The sequence below is a fragment of the Neovison vison genome, chromosome 4, assembly GCF_020171115.1.
Source record: "Neovison vison isolate M4711 chromosome 4, ASM_NN_V1, whole genome shotgun sequence".
NCBI lineage: Eukaryota > Metazoa > Chordata > Mammalia > Carnivora > Mustelidae > Neogale > Neogale vison.
In genome coordinates, this window is record NC_058094.1 from 145,720,433 (window position 1) to 145,742,916 (window position 22,484).

At 36.7% G+C, this 22,484-nt stretch overlaps 2 protein-coding genes across 5 annotated transcripts in view; one reads left to right on the forward strand and one right to left on the reverse strand.

Annotated features, from left to right (window-relative positions):
* Nucleotides 1-21,238, reverse strand: part of FAM185A (family with sequence similarity 185 member A) — a 60,950-nt gene extending 39,712 nt beyond the window's left edge. The window contains exons 1-4 of one of the 2 annotated variants that reach the window (XM_044245873.1): nucleotides 20,556-21,238; nucleotides 18,318-18,427; nucleotides 9,988-10,080; nucleotides 4,765-4,903 (exon numbers count right to left, since the gene is read on the reverse strand). In XM_044245873.1, the coding sequence (XP_044101808.1) occupies nucleotides 4,765-4,903; nucleotides 9,988-10,080; nucleotides 18,318-18,427; nucleotides 20,556-21,006 (793 nt within the window). In that variant the 5' untranslated portion in view covers nucleotides 21,007-21,238. The remainder of the gene's footprint in view (nucleotides 1-4,764; nucleotides 4,904-9,987; nucleotides 10,081-18,317; nucleotides 18,428-20,555) is intronic. The other variant, XM_044245874.1, reaches the window with a different exon arrangement.
* Nucleotides 21,239-21,557: 319 nt separating this feature from the next.
* CCDC146 (coiled-coil domain containing 146) overlaps nucleotides 21,558-22,484 on the forward strand; it is a 122,838-nt gene continuing 121,911 nt past the window's right edge. For 2 of the 3 annotated variants that reach the window (XM_044245875.1, XM_044245878.1), the window contains exon 1: nucleotides 21,587-21,658. The gene's annotated coding sequence lies outside the window, so the exon portion shown is untranslated. Of the gene's footprint in view, nucleotides 21,659-22,484 lie in introns of all 3 variants that reach the window. The other variant, XM_044245877.1, reaches the window with a different exon arrangement.

Genomic DNA, 22,484 nt, shown 5'->3' on the forward strand with positions numbered 1-22,484 from the left:
GGGAGTTTCTGGCAATATCAGAACTGCAAATGTAAATAAAGGAGGAGGAACACATTAGGGATGAGGTTTGGGGGAGAGGGCAAAAGTAAGAGGAAAAAAGCTAGAAATGTTGAGTTTGAGATGCCTATAAAGATCCCATTAGTTATACCTATCAAGCAGATGGATGTATAAGTCAGAAGTCAGGGCTAGAGATACAAATTTGAATTATCAGAATTTAGAATACTGCTAAATTCTCAATCTCAGCCTCTTAGAGTTTGATAACATCATTTAAAATGCTAAGGTGGCTAAGGACACCTGGGTGGAGCAATTGGTTGGGCATCCAACTCTTGCTTTCGTCTTAGGTGGTGATCTCAGGGTTGTGAGATCAACCCTACCTCAGGCTCTGTGCCCACTGGGGAATCTGCCTGAGACTCTCTTTCCCTCTCCCTCTGCTCCTTGCCCCCTACCCTGTGTGCACACATGTGCTCTCTCTCTCCTGATTAAACAAATATAAAATAAAATAAAATATTCTGGCTAAAAATATATGGCAGAATCAGCTTAGTTTTTGAAATTTTTCCTATCAACCTATGATCTCTCTTCCTCTGGTGGAAGCTTAGAAGTCACACAATGAAGATGGCAGCATCACCTTTACGGAGAGAGCTAAGTCCGTCTAAGGAGCTGAGTCCAAATATTGCATTATTGCATGTCTAAATCCTGAAAAAAAAATTTATGCTGTCTGTATCACAAAGTAAGCAGTAATTCCTTTCTAGTTATTTACATAAAAAAGTTTTAAGTGTCCAGAGTCAACATTATCATATGTCAAAATGATGATCAAACTGAAACTTTACATCAGACTTAACAATATACCTTAGAATTAGAACAAAGCATTTTCATGAACTTCATGAAAAGTTCCATTTAATCTAATAAAAGCTTTTCTTTTGAAATTTTTACATTATTTTTGACTTTTGCACAAATTCACCAGTGACTACACGTCATTTCTTAAAGCAAAATGGGACATTATTTATAAAATTCTGATATCAAAGTCATCAACTGTGCTTATACAGCTAATGGAACTTTTATTTCTGAGAGTTTCTAAAATTCAAAGTAGTTAAGCACAGAGAAAATGAGAGAACTAACACTCAGCAATTTATTTATCAATGTATAATCCTGACCTTAAAATAAGACCCTAAGTTACATGGGGAATCTAAATATTTAAAGTATACTTTTATTAATAAAGCACTTATTCCAAATAATAACATAAGTTAAATATAAAATGCTAAAACAATGATCATAAGTATGCCTATATATTAAAAACTCATTAATTGTTTACATTATGTTATAGGAGTTCCACCAAGGTGGCAGAGGAGTGGGGGACTCCTTTTCAACTGGTCCCCTGAATTTAGCTAGAAATCTACCAAGCCACTCTGAGCACCCATGAAATCAGCCCGAGATATAAGATTATACATGTCTAGATCTGTATGGGGACAGAGAATCAACAGTCCATAGGTGCACCTGCTTTCAACCCACCCACCCACCGACACCAAAACCCCCAAACTCATATACTCAGTAAATCTAACAAAAAAGACAGGTATTGCCATCACATTTATGGTTAAAAAGAAAACAGCTTTTTACAACATCTGTATGTTAGGTTAAAAAAAAATCTACTTGGAAAAAAAAATCAGCTTAAGCCTTGCTTAAGGAAAAGGAAGCCAAACTAAATAAATCCTGGACTGGGAGGTCTTAGAATACATATATTTCCCAAATGTGTTTTCTCTAAGTCAAATATTTATAGGTAGTGACACATATCCTCATAAAACAAGTTTCAAGATTCCCAAGCCAGCTTGTTTAAATACAGCCAAAATATAATTTACGTTAGATGACCATCACCATTTAGAACAAAAGAATTCACTGCAATATATATTCAGAGTTCCAGCTTGGGATGATCCCTGGAAGACATCTCTCCCTACTGAAATTCTTATAGCTAGAACATAGGGACTTCCCTTCATTAGCCATGACTCTGATCTTCTCACCTACAAGACTGTAGGGCTAGAACACTACCTGTTTGTCTGTACCCATCCCACCTCCAAACTCCAGTAGCATGTTCATACAATGACAAGGACATCATCAAGGATGGAAATAGGAGTGGTTACGGTTGAGGCAAGAAACTTAGGCTTGTCTGAAGGGTTATTGAAAAGTAGGCAGTCACTGGCATGACTAAGAAATGAGGAGGGTTTCTTTCTTATCTGACCTCTCTTTTACAAACTTACTACCACTGAAAAATCCAAGTGGAGTGTGGGCCAAGGTCCATATGGAGAAAGCAGGGTTGAATAAGAAGGAAAATTTTCAACAGTGGCAACAGGATCAAATTTTCCCTTCCCTTACTTCTTCTCATTGCTGTACCAGTGTTACAGATAATGAAGACCACGAGTTCTTTAAGGATAGGGATCATCTCCTGCCCAACTATGTATCCTCGGTGTCCGAAAATCTGGCACACAGTCAATATATGTGTTGAATGAATCAATAAATGTAACTGCAGTGAATGCTGTGATTCATCACCTAGAATTCCTCATACCTGAGGGCTTATTTTCCTAGCTGAAGGGAGTACTACTGGCAGACAGCCCTCAGCTGTCAGCCCTCTTAGGGAATTGCTTCAGCTAAAAAGAGTCATTTTGGCCCAAGACCATACCCCTTCCTGGGGCACCTTACATCTAATGGTTGGGGATATAAAGGTCCAGTTTTCCTCACCTCGACTTGAGACAATTCTGAGGATGATCCCAGCTTTAGAGCTCTCCCCTTGGAATCACTGAGGCTGCATTACAGTCCAACTTCTCCAGGGGAAATTGGGCTTCCTTCCTTTGCATGGCTGTGGTTCCAAGACACCTCCCTTAGCAAATGTGCTGCACTCTAATTTCCATTTTAGAGTCTGCTTTCAAGAAACCCAACCTGAGACTACAGCCCAAAGAGGATCCAGGTCTGACCCAAATTTAAACCGCCCAAGGAAAGGTATCTGACTTCATATTAAAGGTCAGTAAATACAAAAGGCTTTACAAAGGCTAAGGAATGAATTCTTCTGTCCCTAGCAATTTATTTACATTTCAGCACTTTAAGTAAACAAAATCAAAAGACCTAGAGTTTTTTGAGGATTACCTCAAAAAGGTACATCTATTTACTATCACGTAAGCTATTAACAGCAAACTGTATCAAATTCAATTCTTACCTAACTTAAAAGAAAGCAACAGAAGTTAAACATTAATAGACTTAGTATAAATATGGTATAAAACACTGCAAAGAATAGTGCTGTTCTTATCATAGGTGTTAATTAACATCTGACTTGGTAAGGAATTGCCTTTCTACATAAAAATTACTCAATATATTAAGTACAGTACTTTTCACCATCATTAACAGAAACGCAATGCTAGATAAAAGTCATTATTAAAATATGAAGAGTTACAAATTACCAGAACTATTCAAGACATAGCTGAGCAATACATAAATAAAAAATAACAAAAGGAAATGCATTAAAAATCAGAATTACTATTATCTTTAAGTTTAACAGCATAATATTTAATTTCTTGCCAAAGTAAAATTAAATAGCTACGAGTCACTTTACGTTTTTTTAAAAAGATGATTAGTCTGCCATTAATTATCTAGAGGGCGAGCTTCCTAATGGCAGATCCTTCTTCGAAAACAGAAATGAGAGTTACGTCTTAAAATTTATGTTATATGGAAAACCAAGACAAGTGACAGAATGGAAGACGATATTCACAAATGACATAGCAGATAAAGGGCTAGTATCCAAAAATCTGTAAAGAACTTATCAAACTCAACATCCAAAGAACAAATAATCCAATCAAGAAATAGGCAGAAGACATGAACAGACATTTCTGCAAAGATGACACCCAGATGGCCAACAGACACATGAAAAGTGCTCCACATCACTTGGCATCAGGGAAATACAAATCAAAATCACAATGAGATACCACCTCACACCAGTCAGAATGGCTAAAATTAACAAGTCAGGAAATGACAGATGTTGGTGAGGATGCAGAGAAAGGGAACCCTCCGACACTGTTGGTGGGAATGTAAGGTGGTATAGCCACTCTGGAAAAGAACATGGAGGTTCCTCAAAAAGTTGAAAATAGAACTACCCTATGACCCAGCTATCACACTACTGGGTATTTACCGTAAAGATACAAATGTAGTGATCCAAAGGGGCACGTGCACCCGAATGTTTATAGCAGCAATGTCCACAACAGCCAAACTATGAAAAGAACCTAGATGTCCCTCAACAGATGAATGGATAAAGAAGATGTGGTATATATACACAATGGAATACTATGCAGCCATCAAAAGAAATGAAATCTTGCTATTTCCAGCGACGTGGATGGAACTAGAGGGTATTATGCTGAGCAAAATAAGTCAGAGAAAGACAATTATCATACGATCTCTCTGATTTGAGGAATTTGAGAGGCAGGGCGGGGGGACTGTAAGAGGTAGGGAAGGAAGAAATGAAACAAGATGGGATTGGGAGGGAGACAAACCATAAGAGACTCATAATTTCACAAAACAAACAGGGTTGCTGGTGGTTAGGGGGGTAGGGTTAGGGTGGTTGGGTTATGGACATTGGGGAGGGCATGTGCTATGGTAAATGCTGTGAAATGTGTAGGCCTGATGATTCACAGACCTGTACCCCTGAGGCAAATAATACATTATATGTTAATAAAAATAATTTTTAAAAATTTATGTTATATGGAGTGCAGATGTTTTAAGCTTCTCTTATCTTACCATGAATACTTCCTAATGTAATATCTCCAGCAACAGAAGATAGAAATGATGATTCTGTATAAAGATACTTGGCTTCCAGCAAACCATGTTCAGTAGATATATTAACAGTACTTCCTTGCAGTTTATCTATGGTCACAGTCTATTAAGAGAAAAACTCAAAATCAGTTCATTATAAAAGAAAGACTGGTAAAAAGCCAAAATGATACCTACAGATTTAGTGCGCAAATTATATAAAAAGTTACTATCCAGTATGCAATCACTTAACTGATTATAATTCACAGGCTCTAATTATAATACTGTGAGCCAACAGTGTATTCTCTGTGGAATGTGGAATGGACCCATTAAATTCAATTATTTAGAGCTTCTTTAATTTCTCTTAATAATGTCTTATATTTTCTATATAGAGTTCTTCAGCTTTTGTTACATTTATTCCTATTTGGTATTTTCTAAACGCTATTATAAAAGAACTCTTTTTTTAAACTTCATTTTGTCTTAACTGGCGTTAGTATTTGTTCTTAAATCCAAGAACTTTAGTAAACTCACTAATTTTAATAATTTACCTGAATTTAAGAAAGTTTTTCTACATGTATAACTTGTATTGCCTACAAGTGACAGTTTCATTATTGCCTTTCCAATCCTTATATTAATACTGTTTTTCCTGCTCTGTCCTGCTTAACTATTTGGCTCAGGCCTCCAATTCAACAGTGAACAAAAGCAATGAGATAGTAAGCAACCTAATCTTATTCCTATTCTCAGAGGGAAAACTTAAAATATAGCATCATCATTGAGTAAGATGTTTGCTAGAGATATCCTTTAGATCCTTAATATCATATCCTTTCTATTTCAAATATATTTTGTTGTTGCTACTGAAATTATAAATGGGTTTTAATTTTAGCACATATTTTATCTTTTTTTTTTTTGCCTATCATGATTTTCTCTTGTCATCAGTTACTGTAGTGAATACACTGTTATTGCTACAATTTTTCCACTTTAAATCTAATAACAGGGTGCCTGGATGGCTCAGTGGGTTAAACCTCTGCCTTCGGCTCAGGTCATGATCTCAGGGTCCTGCGATTGAGTCCCGCATCAGGCTCTCTGCTTGGCAGGGAGACTGCTTCCTCCTCTCTCTTTCTGCCTGTCTCTCTGCCTACTTGTGATCTCTCTCTGTCAAATAAATAAAATCTTAAAAAAAAAAAAAATCTTATAACAAAATTGGTTTCTATTGAACAAAATGAAAAGAATTTTGTATTTGTCCCTAAGCTTCCCTAACAATGAATTTAGGATGAATTTGTTTCAAATATTGAGCACAATGTAAAATGAAGATACCTAGTTAAGGATTCCAAATTATCTCTATCAAATTTTAAACATGTTTTATAAGCATCGAGTGAGTGTTAATATAAAACAGTTGACAAAAAAATCCAATCACCAGGAAGGCATGCTACAGTTTTGCCCAGGATAAAGAAAGATCATTGCCCACCTTTAAAGAAAGATCATTGTTTTTCAAAACATCATCAGTACACCAGTATCATTCATTCCTACCTAATATGTGCTTCAGAAACTGTTAAAAATTCAAAATACTATTTAATAAGAACTGAGTTTCAAGAATACTAAAATTTAGAAGTATAAAAAAGAGAAAAAAAAGCACTCAGAGGTTCCACTGGGAAGCAAGTTAGAATGACTTGCCCCCTGGATTTGAAGTATGTAACTTTAGTTTTAAACTTTTATTAAGCACTTAATATATACCTAGATGCTTCTTATCTACAGTTTCTTTTAAGCTGATTATGGATTCATAGGAATTTTTACTTTAAATTTAGTTTCAATAAATCAGTCAAAAAAAGGATATTTTACCTACATTCATTCAGATTTGTGAGAATGCAAATGTTCTGCATTGCCTGGGTTACAGTACAGATGTAAAATTCCTGAAAAAATTTGTCCTTTACCTACAAAGGTTTGTCATGAAAAGTTGCTTTATGCATGGTTTCAAACTCACCAAGCATTTTCATTAAGCAGACAACAGCTCTAGCTTTTTATAGATAATGAGGCCGGTTTTGGGGATAAAAAAAAAAGATATTGAAAGAGTATTTGAAAGTTAATTAAACTGGCAAAAGGGCACTTTTGATTAGATTCTTCCCACAACCAAATAAAGCCTTTAAGAGGCTTCTTATGAATATCTGGAAATGGTCAAGGGTTTACTTTGTTCTTTAAACACTAAATATTTTACCTTGTAAAAAATTAGAAAATATCCTCCCCTGCTGCACCAAAGCAAATGGAAGCAAGTGAAGGTACAACACCTTCCCCACTACAATAATATAGGTATTTTAGCCAATCACTCCATAAAACTAATTTCAAAGAAATTAAAAATTCACTGAGGACCACACATAATGTATTGTATCAGATACTAACATAACAATTAAAGCTAGGACACCATAGTTTATGGCAAAATGCTGAGGCTCTTGCTTACAGTTATTAATGCTAATGGAGCAAATAGTCATAAACAGACTCTTTGGATTAAACTGTCTGGCTTGCTTATTAATAGAAATAACTACTAAAAGATCAAAAAGTAGATCCAAAAATTAATACCTTCTTTTTTTTTTTTTAAATATTCTATTTATTTATTTGACAGAGAGAAATCACAAGTAGACGGAGAGGCAGGCAGAGAGAGAGAGAGGGAAGCAGGCTCCCTGCCGAGCAGAGAGCCTTATCGGGACTCAATCCCAGGACCCTGAGATCATGACCTGAGCCGAAGGCAGCAGCTTAACCCACTGAGCCACCCAGGCTCCCCAAATTAATACCTTCTTGACAGAGATATTACTATAAATTAATTTTCTTTTCTACACAAGGAAAATTTTTTGTAAGTTTAGTTATTATAAGTCAACATTATATATAATGAAAATCACACTTTAAGGAAGCACTGTAGCTTTGTAACCCAAACTAAAAGAGGTCAACTGAAACTATGTCACCAATTCATCCGACCATAAGAGTAAATTAATTTCTATCTTCTCTGTACCAAACTTAAGATACTAAAATTAATGATACTATCTAAAACAGCTGCTCCATTTAAAATGACACATTAAAAATGCTGTTAAATGTTTATAATACTCATTTGATTCTCATAATCTTGTTAAGTAGGAAAAGCAAAATCATCTCTATTTTACAAATAACAGAATGAGTCTCAGTAAAGTTAACTGGCAGATCTAGGACTAGTCAAGTTTGCTTTCCCATGTTTCATTTACCTTTATCATCATCATAATAAACACTGGATTAGAGTTAACTAAGTGCCAGACTTTAGGTACTTAATCTGTATTAAGTGATTTAATCCTCACAACTCTCTGAGTTAAGTCCATTACTATTATTCCATTTTCCAGAAAACTAAGACACATAGAGGTTAAGTAACTTGTCTGAAGTTAAAAAGCTTAAGTGAGGGGTGCCTGGGTAGCTCATTTGGTTAAGCAACTGCCTTTGCCTTGGGCTCAGGTCATGATCCCAGAGTCCTGGGGTGGAGCCCAGCAATGGGCTCCCTGCTCAGTAGGGAGTCTGCTTCTCCCTCTCTTCCCAGTGTATACTCTCTCTCACCATCTCTGTCAGTCTCTCTCTCTCCCTCTCTCAAAGGAATAATAAATAAAATCTTTTTTAAAAAAAAGATTAAAATAATAAATAAAGGAATATATTTAGGAATTTGTTAAATTTATAAAGGAATTTATTAAATAAAGGAATAAAATACTTAAGTAGCTAAGACCTGTATTTGAACCCAGGTAATGTGATTCTCAATTCTGTGCTCTTAACCAAGTCACTATGCCACCTATCAATTATCTATAGCACACCTCTGTGAAAGTTGTATATTAAGAGTTAACATATATCATAAGCATTTATTTTATACAAAGCCCCACAAACTTAGAAATAAATTTTAAATATTAACATTACATATAATACAAATAGAAATAAATATCTAGACTAATTCTTTAATACAACAAAACTAAATTAGGCAAGAAACAAAACAGTATAATAGAAAGGAAGAATAAATGAATATTCAATAAACCATGTAAGTTGGAACAAATAAATAATTTAATGAGTGGAAACAGCAGCCAAAATGTTCAAAATAGCAAATAATTAAGAGATGATTTAAATTTTCCTTTGAAATGTTTGTAACGTGGATCATTTCAATTAACATAAGCCATCATTTAAAGGACAGACCTTGAAGGAACTACAAAGTTGTCCAATTTCCCTTTTGCACTTCTAAGCCCACAATAAGCAGAGGGGTAAAACTAAATGCCATCTCAAAAGAGCTGCCACATAGGCCAGGCAGTATCTTTCAATACTTTCCTAGCCTAATACTTTATAAAGGATAAATTTAAATGTTTGGGCTTAAAAATCTCCCAAGGTGATAGAAAATAAAAGTGACAATAGTAGAAACAATTACTGTTATAATCTACCTTGTTTAATTATGCCAACAATAATCTACCTACAAGATATACTTATAACTCATCCTCACCAATTACCTGAGGATAAAGCTTAGTAAAGAATTTAAATTTATAATGAAAGATTTTGCAAATTGCACAAGTGTAAAATAAAAGATGAACTAGCTCTTTCTCAAAGATTTAAACATTATTCATAATGATAACAAATTGTAACAATTTATACTTCAAAATTATTAACTATATTCTTAATACTATGCTAAATCACAGAGAGCAACAAAAGTTAATTAAAAAAAACAAACTATCTCATAGCAACCAAAATCCCTATGGATAATAAAAGCTTTTGGAGAGTAGTGATGCTATCCAATAGTGCCACCTTGTGGAAAATACTGAAGAGAGTTGAGTTTTGAAATTCAACCTTCCAACTGGCTAAAAGGTAAAGTAAACAGGTCTTAGAAAAATGCTCAAATAAATCTAACACATAAAAAAATTTAATCCTAACCACGGCAGTAATACCTAATGATCAATTTTAATCCATGATCATAAACATCCCTTCTGAACTGAACTAAAATTTAATATTTAAAGATGTTATCAATTCCAAATAAATCATTACCTGTCAAAAGTATTATATCACAAACTAAAATTTAAGTTGGATAATATTTAACCACTTCAAATTCGAATTTACTAATGAACTAAGGTGCATTAAAAAGGAGAGAATGTTACGCTACGAATTTTACAGAAACTACCTATAAGCTGTGTGAGCCACCTTGAAGCAAAATTATAACTGCTAACAAAAAAGTTTCAATCTTACACTTTTATCTGACACATGAATATCTGTATTTCCATAAACTGTTCCCAGGCAGATTACTTTGCCTCCTTTTGTCTGAACATGTAATTTCTGACTCTGAAAGACAAATACAAAAATAAAGAGAAAAAGAATAAATTTGATTTAGACTTAAAAAAACCCAGCATTTTATACATTTTTAAAAAAAAAATAATAATAAAGCAGCAAAAGAATCCATCGCTTCTTGGCCTTTTGGCTAAGATCAAGTGTAGAAATGCACTATTTGGAATAATAACATCAACTGGTGGTAGGGGCACCTGGGTGGCTCAGATGGCTAAGCATCTGCCTTCAGGTCAGGTCATGATCTCCAGGTCCTGGGATGGAGCCCCACGTCTGGCTCCCAGCTCAGTGGGGAGTCTGCTTTTCCCTCTCCTTCTGCCTCTCCTCCTGCATGTGCTTTCTCTGTCTCTTTCAAATGAATAAATAAAATCTTAAAAAAAAAAAAAAGAACATCAACTGGGAAAGAATATCAACTGCTGTTAAAGGATTAAATAGTCATCTGTACTCATTATAGGAAAAAGAAGAGATACTTGGGTGTTCCAGGAGCTTCACTGAAGACGGGCTTGGGAATATAAGATCACTCTGACTAGCTAACTAAACAAAAATGTTGCGGAAGATGACAATAATTACTATTACTGTTCATCATTATTAATAATTATCATTGTTTTTTGTTTTTAAGGATTTTATTTATTTGACAGAGAGGGATCACAAGTAGGCAGAGAGGAGGAAACAGGCTCCCTGCAGAGCAAAGAGCCCATCGTAGGACCCTGGGATCATGACCTGAGCCAAAGGCAGAGGCTTTAATCCAGAGCCACCCAGGTGCCCCAATTATCACTGTTAATAACAATAATAGTTACCATTACTTGGCATTTTCTTTGACCAAATATAGTGTTCACTACTTTACATGACCGAATCTTCACAACAACTCAGAAAGAGGTGTCATATTTTTCCAATTTACAGAGGAAGAAATTCAAGAATCAGAAAGGTTATATAACTTTAACAGGTGAGAGAAAACAACAAAATATAAACTAACAGAATCAAGGTCTGTATGATTTCAAAACCCACATCTATGGTTGGAGTCTTCTGCAGGATATATTCATACTTAACGGTAACAGCACACTGATTATTAAACTTTCTAGCATATCACACCCCAGAAAATGGAACTCTGGATAAAAATGTCTCAAGCACAAATAAAACAGCAGTCACTGTTAGCCTCCTCTGTCAAAAAAAAATTTATAAAGTATGTGTGGAGTGGTGAGGGATCATGGGAATAGGGGGAGAGGATTTGATTTCACACTTGGTAACTGTTGAAAAAACTACCATAAGTCTACAAAAATCTGCACCCCCCCCCCAAGTAACAGCAATGTATCTGGGCCCAGCTTCTGTTACCACTAAGTGGTTGCTAAGTTCTTGCCAACAGAGTGTTAAATGGAAATGCTCTGTGCAATTTCAAGGCTGTTGCTTTTAAGAAGAGTTAGTGTGCCTTCTTTGTGCTCTGCCCCTTCTACCAGATGAGTGCAGATTACAGTAAGATTACATGTAAGAGATGACAAAGCCAGAAGATGGAAAGAACCTAGAATCATAGAAGAGCCACGTACACACTTGTAACCACATACACACGTGGTTATAGAGAGCCACGTACACACTTTCTTACCACAAGTAAGAAATAAACTATAGTTGTACATGAGCCACTTTGTTTAATCTATTTTGTAGAGTAGATTGGTTTACTTTAACCACTACATACGTCTTCAGTTCTGCCATAATCATAAAAAAAAGAAAAGGTAAATAGCAAAGAAAGAAAAATACCAAAAGCACACTAACCAACATCATGATCAGCAATAGCACAGAAGTGTCTAAACCGTAGGGAAAAATTAAATTCAAAACAACCATATACCCTTTGGTTGCTTTACTCAAGGGAAAAAATAGAAAAAACTTAGGCAAAAAAGCTCAGGAATGAACTTCAAAAAATTTAGTGAAAAGGACAAAATGAATCATTATTAAAAAGTTTATCTATCACCCGGGTGGCTGAGTTGTTAAGTGTCTGCCTTCAGCTAAGCTCATGATCCCAGGGTCCTGGGATCGAGCCCCACTTCGGGCTCCCTGCTCAGCAAGAAGCCTGCTTCTCCCTCTCCCACACCCCCTTTTTGTGTCCCCTTTATCATTGTGTCTCTCCCTGTCAAGTAAATAAATAAAATCTTAAAAAAAAAAAAGTTTATCTATATTACAGTGGTAGACTACTTTATGCCCAGAGACAGGAGTCTGAAGTCAAACTGCGTTTTATATGTAGTATTCATCAAGCAGACAAGTAATTGATAAATTTTTGAAAAGAGTACCTCCAAAACAAACATTACTTCAAATCGAGCTTACATAAATTTCAAACTTACATGAGTTCCTATGACACTTCAGAAATTGTAAACAAAATTCATGTATGTGTGAATTTTTTCCCAAGGAGATAGTCATCATTTTCAAAGAGGGCTAAGGCTCAAAGATATTAAAAGCTAGTGTTATAATTTAAAACTAATCTAATTCCAAAAAATTAGATTATAAAGTTTTAAAAACTGTATAAAACAAAATAATATCAGAACCGAATGAATATAAACTACTGTATTGCATTTTTAAAAACTGCAAATGTGTGGCCTTCCACGAGTTATGTATGTTGCCTAAAATATTTATTTACTTATTCTCTAAGAGTGCACAATAAATGTAGTATTGCCATGTATTTTACTCAACAGTAAAGAAAGGTAGAGAGGCCATCCAAAAAGAGAAAAAAGAAATCTTGCCATTTGCAATGACATGGGTGGAACGAGAGGGTATTATGCTGAGCGAAACAAGTCAATCAGAGAAAGACAACTATTATATGATCTCATTGATATGCAGAATTTAAGAAAACAAAACAGAGGATCAGAAAGGAAGAGAGGAAAAAACAAAAGATGAAACCAGAGAGGGAGACAAACTATTAGAAGACTCTTAATCATAGGAAACAAACTGAGGGTTGCTGGAGGTGAGGGGAGTGGAGAGATGGGGTAACTGGATAATGGACATTAAGGAGGTTATGTGATGTAATGAGTGTCTGGGTATTATAAAAGACTGATGAATCACAGGCTTGTACCTCTGAAACCAATAATACATATGCTAATTGAATTAAAATTTTTAAAAAATTATCCATGAAAAAATGAAATATATATATGTTTTACATATGAATAAGTACATACATAAACGATTATAAAAATATATAAACAGAGGCTGTGTTTCCAGATGTTTTCAGGTCTTTTAAGCAACATAGCCTCATGGGTTTAGCACATGAGTTCTAGACAGACTTAGGTTCAAGTCTTGGCTCTGTCATTCATTAACTAGTAACCTCAGCAAGAAACATCTCCTGGCCTCAGCTTCCTCATCTGTCAAATAAGGAAGCGCATAGCTCCCAGGGCTGCTCTGCTAATTAAACGGAATGATAAATGCAAATCTCTTAGCAAGGTCTCCGGTGTGCAGTAAATAAAGCCACTTGTGAGTGTTTGGGGAAAAAAAAAAAAGGTGGAAGAAGCATGAACTTGGATTTTAGAAAAGACACAAGTTCAAACCTCAGCTTCATTTATTAGCTATGTGAACCTAAATGAGCTCCTCAATCTCTTGGTGCTTGAGTTTCATTCTTGATTAAAGATAGAGATAATTCAAAGATTAAATGAAGGCTTAGCTAAGTTTCCTGGTACAAAAAAGACCCAATAAACAACAGCTATTATTATTGCTATAAATATTTTATCAAACAGATCAAATATATATATGCCCTCAAAATGAGTGGAAGAGAAATCTATATTAACTGACATCATTAATTCAAGATCATATTATACATTTAAAAATTAAACACAATCTTTCAACAAGTGCTCCCATTTATGAATATCTTAAGAACAATTTTCTAGCTCCTTGGTATACCATTAGGATCCACTGGACCCAATATTAGCTCCTTTTTTTTTTTAAAAGATTTATTTATTTATTTATTTGACAGAGAGAGATCACAAGTAGGCAGAGAGGCAGGCAGAGAGAGAGGAGGAAGCAGGCTCCCTGCCGAGCAGAGAGCCCGATGCAGGACTCGATCCCAGGACCCTGAGATCATGACCTGAGCCGAAGGCAGCGGCTTAACCCACTGAGCCACCCAGGCGCCCCCAATATTAGCTCTTAAATGTTTTTAAAACTATTCTATTTGTAAGGGCTGATATTTCATGATTTTTATTTTCTTAGAGTGCTTCCATAGAACATATAGAAAATTTACTCTTTTAAAAAATAAAACACATTCTATCTTAAAATTACTATATCCATCTACTGGACTCATAAATCTAAAATACGTTATGGGCTCTTAGTGTTCTTATTTTTCACATCTTATAATATTCCGCTATTTCACGATCCTAGGAATTATTTCATCATTATTCATCAATTATTGTCAACCATGCTTTTAAAAAAAAATAATAAGACAACAGAAAAATTGAAGGACTTGCCTAGAATGGTAGTTCTCAACTAAAGGTGATTTTGCCCCCCAGAGAACATTTGGCAATGTTCATATTTTCCATTATCATAACCAAGCAGTTTCCTACTTGAATTTAGTAGGTAGGGGCCAGCAATGCCACTAAACATCCTAGAGGGCATAGGTCAGGCTCTGACAACAAAGAATTACCTGGTCTAAAATACCAATAGTGCCAAAGTTGAGAAGCCATTTTTTCTTTTATGCCATAATGGCAGAAGGAAGAAAAGTGACCAAAAAAGATCTCTCAGAATCATCACATGAATCAAAAGATAAAAGCAAAGAGATCAACTGTAGGATAGTAGCTTCTGATTTTTTTGATTTTTTTAAAATCTGCACTCTTTAATTGCGATTATTTTGAATACATTTATATTTGAACTGTGCCCACAGAACTATCAATTTTTTAATGGTAACATATTTTTTATTAAGTTTTCAATTTTAATTCCACAATAACATACAATGTATTACTTTCAGGTATAGTGTAGTGATTCAACAATTCTCTGCATTACTCAGTGCTCATTATGGTAAATGTACTCTAATCTCCATCACCTATTCCACCCCCTCCCTTCCCTACCTATTTCCCAACTGGTAACCATCAGTTTGTTCTCTTTAGTTAACTGTTTGTTTCTTGATTTCTCTTTGTTTCCATTTGTTGTTTGTTTTGTTTCTTAAATTCCACATATGAGTAAAATCATATAGCATTTGTCTTTCTCTGACTTATTTTGCTTAGCATAACACCCTCTAGTCTAGGTCCATTCATGTTTTCACAAATGGCAGGATCTCATTCTTTTTTATGTCTGAGTAATATCCCAGTTTGTGTGTTTATACACACACCACATCTTAATTATCCATGCATCTGTGGATGGACACTTGGGTTACTTCCATAGCTTGGCTATTATAAACAATGCTGCAATAAACACAGTGGTCCATACATCTTTCTGAATTAGTGTTTTTGCTTTCTTTGGTTAAATATCTAGTAAAGCAGTTACTGGATCATATGGTATTTCTATTCTTCATTTTCTGAGAAATGTCCATACTGTTTTCCATAGTGGTTGCACCAATTTACACTCCCAAGTGCACAAAGGTTTTCTTTTTTCCACATCCTCACCTACATGTACTATTTCTTGTCTTTTTGATACTAGCCATTCTGACTAGTGTGAAGTGATATCTAATTATGGTTTTGATTTGCATTTCCCTGATAATTAGTGATGTTGAGCAACTGTTCATGTACCTGTTGGCTATCTGTATGTTTTCTTTGGAAAAGTGTCTATTCAGGTCCTCTGCCCATTTTTCCATTGGATTTTTTGGGTTTTAGGTGTTGAGTTGTGTAAGTTCTTTTTTTTTTTTTTAAGATTTTGTTTATGTATTTGACAGAGAGAGAGAGAGATCACAAGTAGGCAGAGACGCAGGCAGAGAGAGAAGAAGGGAAGCAGGCTCCCCGCTGAGCAGAGCCCAATGTGGGGCTCAATCCCAGGACCCTGAGACCATGACCTGAGCCGAAGGCAGAGGCTTTAACCCACTGAGCCACCCAGGCATCCTAATATATATAAATACATAAGTTCTTTATATATTTTGGGTATTAACCCCTTAGCAAGAATATCATTCACAAATATCTTCTCCCATTCACTAAAACAGTACATGGATGAGAAGCAACTTCCAGTTCTGGACAAACCCAAGTTCCCTGTACCTGATCATATCAACATGAGTGAGCTCATTAAGATGATTAGAAAGTGCTTACAGCTCAACACTAATCAAGCCTTCTTCCTGTTAGTGAACAAACACAGTATGGAGAGTGTGTCCATGCTGATTTCTGAAGTGTATCAAAGTAAGAAGGATAAAAATGGATTCCTGTATATAGTATGTGCCTCTCAGGAGACATTGGGAATGAAATTGTGTGTTAAGACTAAAAAACGCCATCTATTCAAAAGTGTTTTAACCCTTACCAAAAAAGAAAAAAAGGGATGTTATCAACTGAGACTGATCAGTTCATTCAATCACAGATTATTACAACAGTAGTGTTCCTGCCTATGAATTTTAGAAAGTTGTTTTTGTACTGCAAGCAGAAAAGCTGAGCTCCAAATGAGCACATTCAACTTTGGAAAATATCACTTAACCTAGGCTGTTTTATTTTTAAATTTAGAAGTTTAAAAATAATATACTTTGCATTCTAAAAAAAAAAAGAGAGAGAGAGAGTTTAAGTCATGGTTTCCTTTGCTGTACAAAACCCTTTTTATTTTGGTGTAGTCCCAATAGTTTTTTGTTTTGCTTTTGCTTTTGTTTCCTTTGTCTGAGGAAACATATCCATAAATATATTGCTAATGCGATGTCCAAGAGATTACTTCTTATGTTTTCTTCTAAGAGTTTATGGTTTCACATTTAGGTCTTTAATCCATTTTGAGTTTATTTTTGTGTATGATGCAAGAAAGTTGTCCAGTTTTATTCTCTTACAAGTAACTGTCCAATCTTCCTAGCACACCTTATTGACAAAACTCTCTTTTCTCCATTGTACATTATTGCCTCCTTTGTCATAGACTGACCATACATGGTCAATGAATGATGTGGGTTTATTTCTGAGTTCTCTATTCTGTCCCATTGATCTATGTATCTATTTTTGTGCCAGTTTTGTGCCTGTTTTGCTTACTATAGCTCTGTAGTGTATCTTGAAATCTGGGACAGTGATACCTCCAGCTTTGTGCTTTCTCAAGATTACTTTGGCTATTCAAGGTCTTCTGTGGTTCCATACAAATTTTAGGATTATTTGTTTTGGTTCTGTGAAAAATGCTATTGGCACTTTGATAGAGATAGCACTGAATCTGTGGAGTGCTTTGAGTAGCAAGGATATTTTAACAATATTAATTCTTCCAATCCCAAATATATCTTTCCATTTGTTTATATCACCTAGCTTCTAATTTTGATTGTGAAACTGAAAATATAAGATACTGAGTTTTCAGAAGGCGATATTCTAGATGAGTTTTCTGAAGGTTAAGCATTAATGAGTGAACAATATATCCTAAAGTAAAAAAGGAACTATGAATATTCTTATCCAGTTAGTCATTCAACATGAAGACTTCATTGTGTATCTTTTATAAGAACCTGAACCATCTCATTTTGCTAAAAGAACATAGAATAGTATTCTTTAATCTTTTGTGATATTTGTGCAATTACATTTATTTGAAATAGTTTACATATGAACAGATACTAAAGGCAAGTATGCAAATAAAAGTGACCAAAACAAAACAAATGATGTAAAACTTTTTAAATGCATCAAATTAATCATTCTAATAAGTGTTTATGAATCTAAAAATCGTGACCTTCGGCTCAGGTCACTATCCTGGGGTCCTAGGACAGAGTCCTACATCAGGTTCCCTGCTCAGTGGGGAGCATGGTTCTCCCTCTCCCACTATTTCCCCTCTCCCTCTGCCTGCCACTCTGCCTGCTTATGCTTTCTCTGTCGAGTAAATAAAATCATTAAAAAAAAACCCACTAAAATTTCTTTAATAAGATCTTAGAATACCAAGAATGTATTATTAGTTTCACTGTACACTTTGAAATCTAAAGGAAACATATAAATGAGGAAAACCTTCAAAGTTGCTACAACCTCTTTACTTTCAAAACAGAACTGATTTCAAGGCAAATTTTTTGCGAGAAATGTCTGAGAGATAAATAAATAATACTCAATATTCTCAACACATGATATTCAGAATAGTGTTAGTTTAACACTGCAGCTCAAAGTTTAAGGTTTTTTAAAAACAATAATATTGAAATACAATTAGAAAAATGTTTATACCTTAACAGACTGTAAGATGCCAGTCCCCTGCTCAGTTTCAATTTTGCAATTATCACACTCAATATTTTGGACTTTTACACAGCCAGGCCCTGATGACTTGATATCCAAATCTAGAAATGAAAAAAAAAAAAAAGTTAGTACTATGGCTAATGAGCTCCAAAGCATTTTAGCGCCCTCTAAGAAATCCAGCTCCTCAGTTATGTTCATAAAATTACTGAACCCTGGAGAGAGCATGGTTGTCAGCACCTAACGTGTCTATAGCAACAGGAAAATGTAGTGCCCTTTTCTGCTAACTTTTAGAAATAAAACAGTTATTTCTATTGACCTATATCATCTAAAGAAAGAAAGTGATGTAGGAGAAAAGTAAAAGAGGGCAGATACTCCAATTAATACACATTCCCGGGAAAGACAGGAAACACACACATACACACACACACACACACACACAGCTTAAATAAAACTACAGCTAGTTAACAAGTCATTATGGTAAACTGAATAAGCCAGTTAGCCTCTTCTCTCTTATATTCACAAATATTTATAGATTTGTTCCCAAACCTCATATAAATTAAAAGCATATCATAGGAATAGTACAGATCTGTGTTTGTTGCCCCCCACAAAAAACACTGGGGCTTAACACAATTTAATCATTATGGCATAAAAATAAATTTCTGCAATTCTGTATATGGCAGTCTCTATAAAATCTTTTAAAACAGCAATATTTTGTTTGTAATAATCTAAAAATATATAAACCAATAATTTTACCCCAGATGGAAGCAAATGTAAGTAACCAATTTTTACTAAGTTGAGTAGTGTTATAACATAGCCTTCATGTAAGGCAGCGCTCATAGTATGTAGAGAAGGACATCAATGTCCTTTACCCACACACCCCCAACAGGTAGAAAAGCCCATTTAGTGGCAGTAACCCTACTCTTACTCACAGAAACAGGTATAAACAAACTGGAAGAACAAGTACATAAGAAGAAAATTGAATTATGTTGATTTGAGAAGCCCGTGAAATAGACACCTAGAAATGGTAAACTGAAAATGGGATTCTGGCTCTACAAATAATGAGGTTTGAGGTGACCAGCACAGAGAGTTCCACTTTTGTCTGTGTTCCCATAAAATTTCGCTTACTCTATTTCAATACTCAATCCCTTTTTTACTATGATAATATATTGACAAATCTTCCTCCCCACCCCAGATTGTCATATTTTGAGGTCAGGGTCTTTTATTCATCTAGGCTAGTTTAAAGAAGTTGAGAAGCAGTAAACCATCATGGTTGAGCAGACTCCAGTCAGTTCACATTTCAGCTCCACCACTTTATATCTGAGAGAGAACATAGTTTTTTAATATACTCCCATTAGAATATGTTTCATGAAGGCATGGATTTTTCACCCACAATAAATACTTCATGAACCCTGCTGTATCTCAGTTTCCTTATATGAAACAGTGCCAATAACTGTATCTACTTTATGGTACGATTTTAAGGATTAGAAAAGATTATCTTGGAGGTATTGGCTGCTGTGATGATCATTAGTATCATCCTTCTGTCCCAGGAAGGAGAGCCTGGGGACACTTTACTAAAAATGCTGTGTACACATTGGCTTGCATTTGATAAATATTATGGACCCCAAATACCTAGAACACTGCAGGCATTGTCAAACGGTCCACCGTGCGGTTTTACTATGTGATTGTGTTTGTATTTTTTTCAAGACTGCTACTCATGGATAATTTACGATGGAGATATATCAGTAGGAAGCCAGATGCCTACGTGAGACCCAACACTTGGTCCAGGTTAGATATGGAACATCCTACAGACAGAGCTGATTTGGAACAGACCCCAGGCTGTGTATACACAAGGGGAAATGTGAATGGATTATCAAGAAAGTTCAATCCTGAAATACAAACCACTTTGCTATTGACAAAGTGCGGTGAAATAGAGAAATAGGAACCACGTGCCAAAGGAGAACATAAGGGTTCCACAAATAATAGTTGATTTAGATTATTCCAAACGATGTTTTCATTGGATTTATAAAATTCCTATCTTTGGGAACCTGATGTCTACCTTTCACTAGGAAGCTCAAAGTAGAACAGAAAAGGAGGCAGGTTCCGAGGGGGGCAACTATATTAGGTTACAAAGATCCAAGGGGACCCATTAAAAGTGCACATCTACTTAATTTCAGAAGTTCGCCGTCTGTGCCCTGGGACCCAAACCCTTTTTCACTTCACTTCACTTGCCAAACTTCAGGGGCGCGTTCACCTCCACGGACGCCTGAGGGTCGATGGTGTCAGACACGATGGCTACCTCCTTCAGCGCCTCGTTGTACTTCACCAGCAGGCCGGCCAGGTCCCGCGCCCCGCCCTCCGCTGCTCTCACCGCAACCAACACGCGGTCGCCGTCCGGGTAGGTAAGGGGGTCCAGGGGCCTCACGGCCAAATGGCACGGAAGCCGCGCCCGCAGCCGACCGAACGGGCTCACCAGCAGCGCCCACTCCTTCAAAGTGTGGCATGCGAGGCCTGGCGGGGAAACCGCGGGCTCCGACCCGGGCTGGCGCTCGCCCCCACCAGAGCTGTACCGCCGGGCCGGGCCAGCCTGACAAGCCCAGCGCCCCGCAACTCTGCGGGCCCCAACTCGGAGCTGGCTGATCCAGAAGCAGCCAAATCCCCAGCTCGAGCCGGGGGCAAACATGGCGCACCCCTCTTGCGCTCCCTCAAATCACCTCAGCCGTAGGCCAGTCTCGCCACGGCCAGTCTACTTGACCACTGACCCGGCTCAAGTCAAAAGGGAGACATCTGCAAAGATTTGCTGAAGCAAAACTGTTCACTTTCTTTGGCAATTTAAACCTCAGCCGCACACGCCTCCCCAGCAGGTTGGAATTTCAAAGCTGTAAACTACCCACTCTTGACCCGCACTCCTTGCCCGCGCCCTCCTCTTTCGCAAAGGCGCATGGGATACGTAGTTCTAAAGGGGACGAGAGGACATGGGGCTCCAGGAAGCTTGGAAACTACATATCCCAAGAGGCAATGCGCAGGGTATGGGAGTAAGAGCAGGTGTTACCCGAACTCAGAAGGTGCGCGCTCTTGCCTGAAGCCCATTAGCCATTGGAGGAACTGGAGGGGAGAGGGTGGAATCTATTTGGGAATCCAACGGGCCAATGGAAAGCGCGGAAGGAGCAATGTGGGCAGGACTGCATGGTTTCCTTGGATACCGAGGACGCGACTTCTTTGGAGGGGGTGGAGCTTCGGAGTGAGACCTTGGAGGTCCTAATCTACCAAGAAAAATAGGAACTTAAATAAGGATCAGGACCAAGTCAAGGGGTAAGAAACTGCGCTTTTAAAAGGTGAGAACTAGGGGCGCCTGGTTGGCTCAGTTGGTTAAGCGTCTGCCTTCCACTCAGGTCATAATCCAAGGATCCTGGGATTGAGTCCTACCTCCGATTCCCTCCTCAAACGGGAATCTCTTTCTCCAGCTGCTCCTTCCCATGCGCGTGCTCTCTCTCAGAATAAATAAAATCTTTAAAAAAAAGGGGAGGGGGGTGAGAACTAGATGCAAACTACAGTGGGAGATTAGATCCAAACTTCACTAAAATAGTGCAGGGTACCCTTATATGGAAAATCCCTCAGCAGGAAAATAAAGAGCCAGATTGGCGGGGTTTTTATTAAATTCTTTTTAATAAAGGCAGAAGGAGAAGCAGTGGGACTCGATTGCAGGATGCTGGGATCTTGACCAGAGCCCAAGACCAACGCTTAAGGGACTGAGCCAGCCAGGCGCCCCAGGCTGGTGTTTTTTGGTGGATCCCTCTTTGATACCAAGTATAGGAATAGCATTAGAGTCCTCCCTCCTTCCTGATCCTAAGAAATCCTAAGCCAGTCGTTGGACAGGGTTTTAACTGCTTTCCCTTAAAATGAGATCAGTATTACTTTCCTTATTTTGCCTCAAAGAGTTTTTGCAAGGATCAGATCAGCTCTTTCTCTCTTTCTCTCTCTCTCTCTCATATAAATCTTGAAAAAAAAAAAAAAAAACAACACCTGAAGCTCCTGGCAAAAATGCAATAATTGGATTTACTGGGAGGTAGTGATAGAGAGATGGACTCGTGGGCCCAAGTCACAGAGTTTTCCACTAGCCATTATCTTTTTTATAAAATTCAGTGTTTTCATAAGCTATCC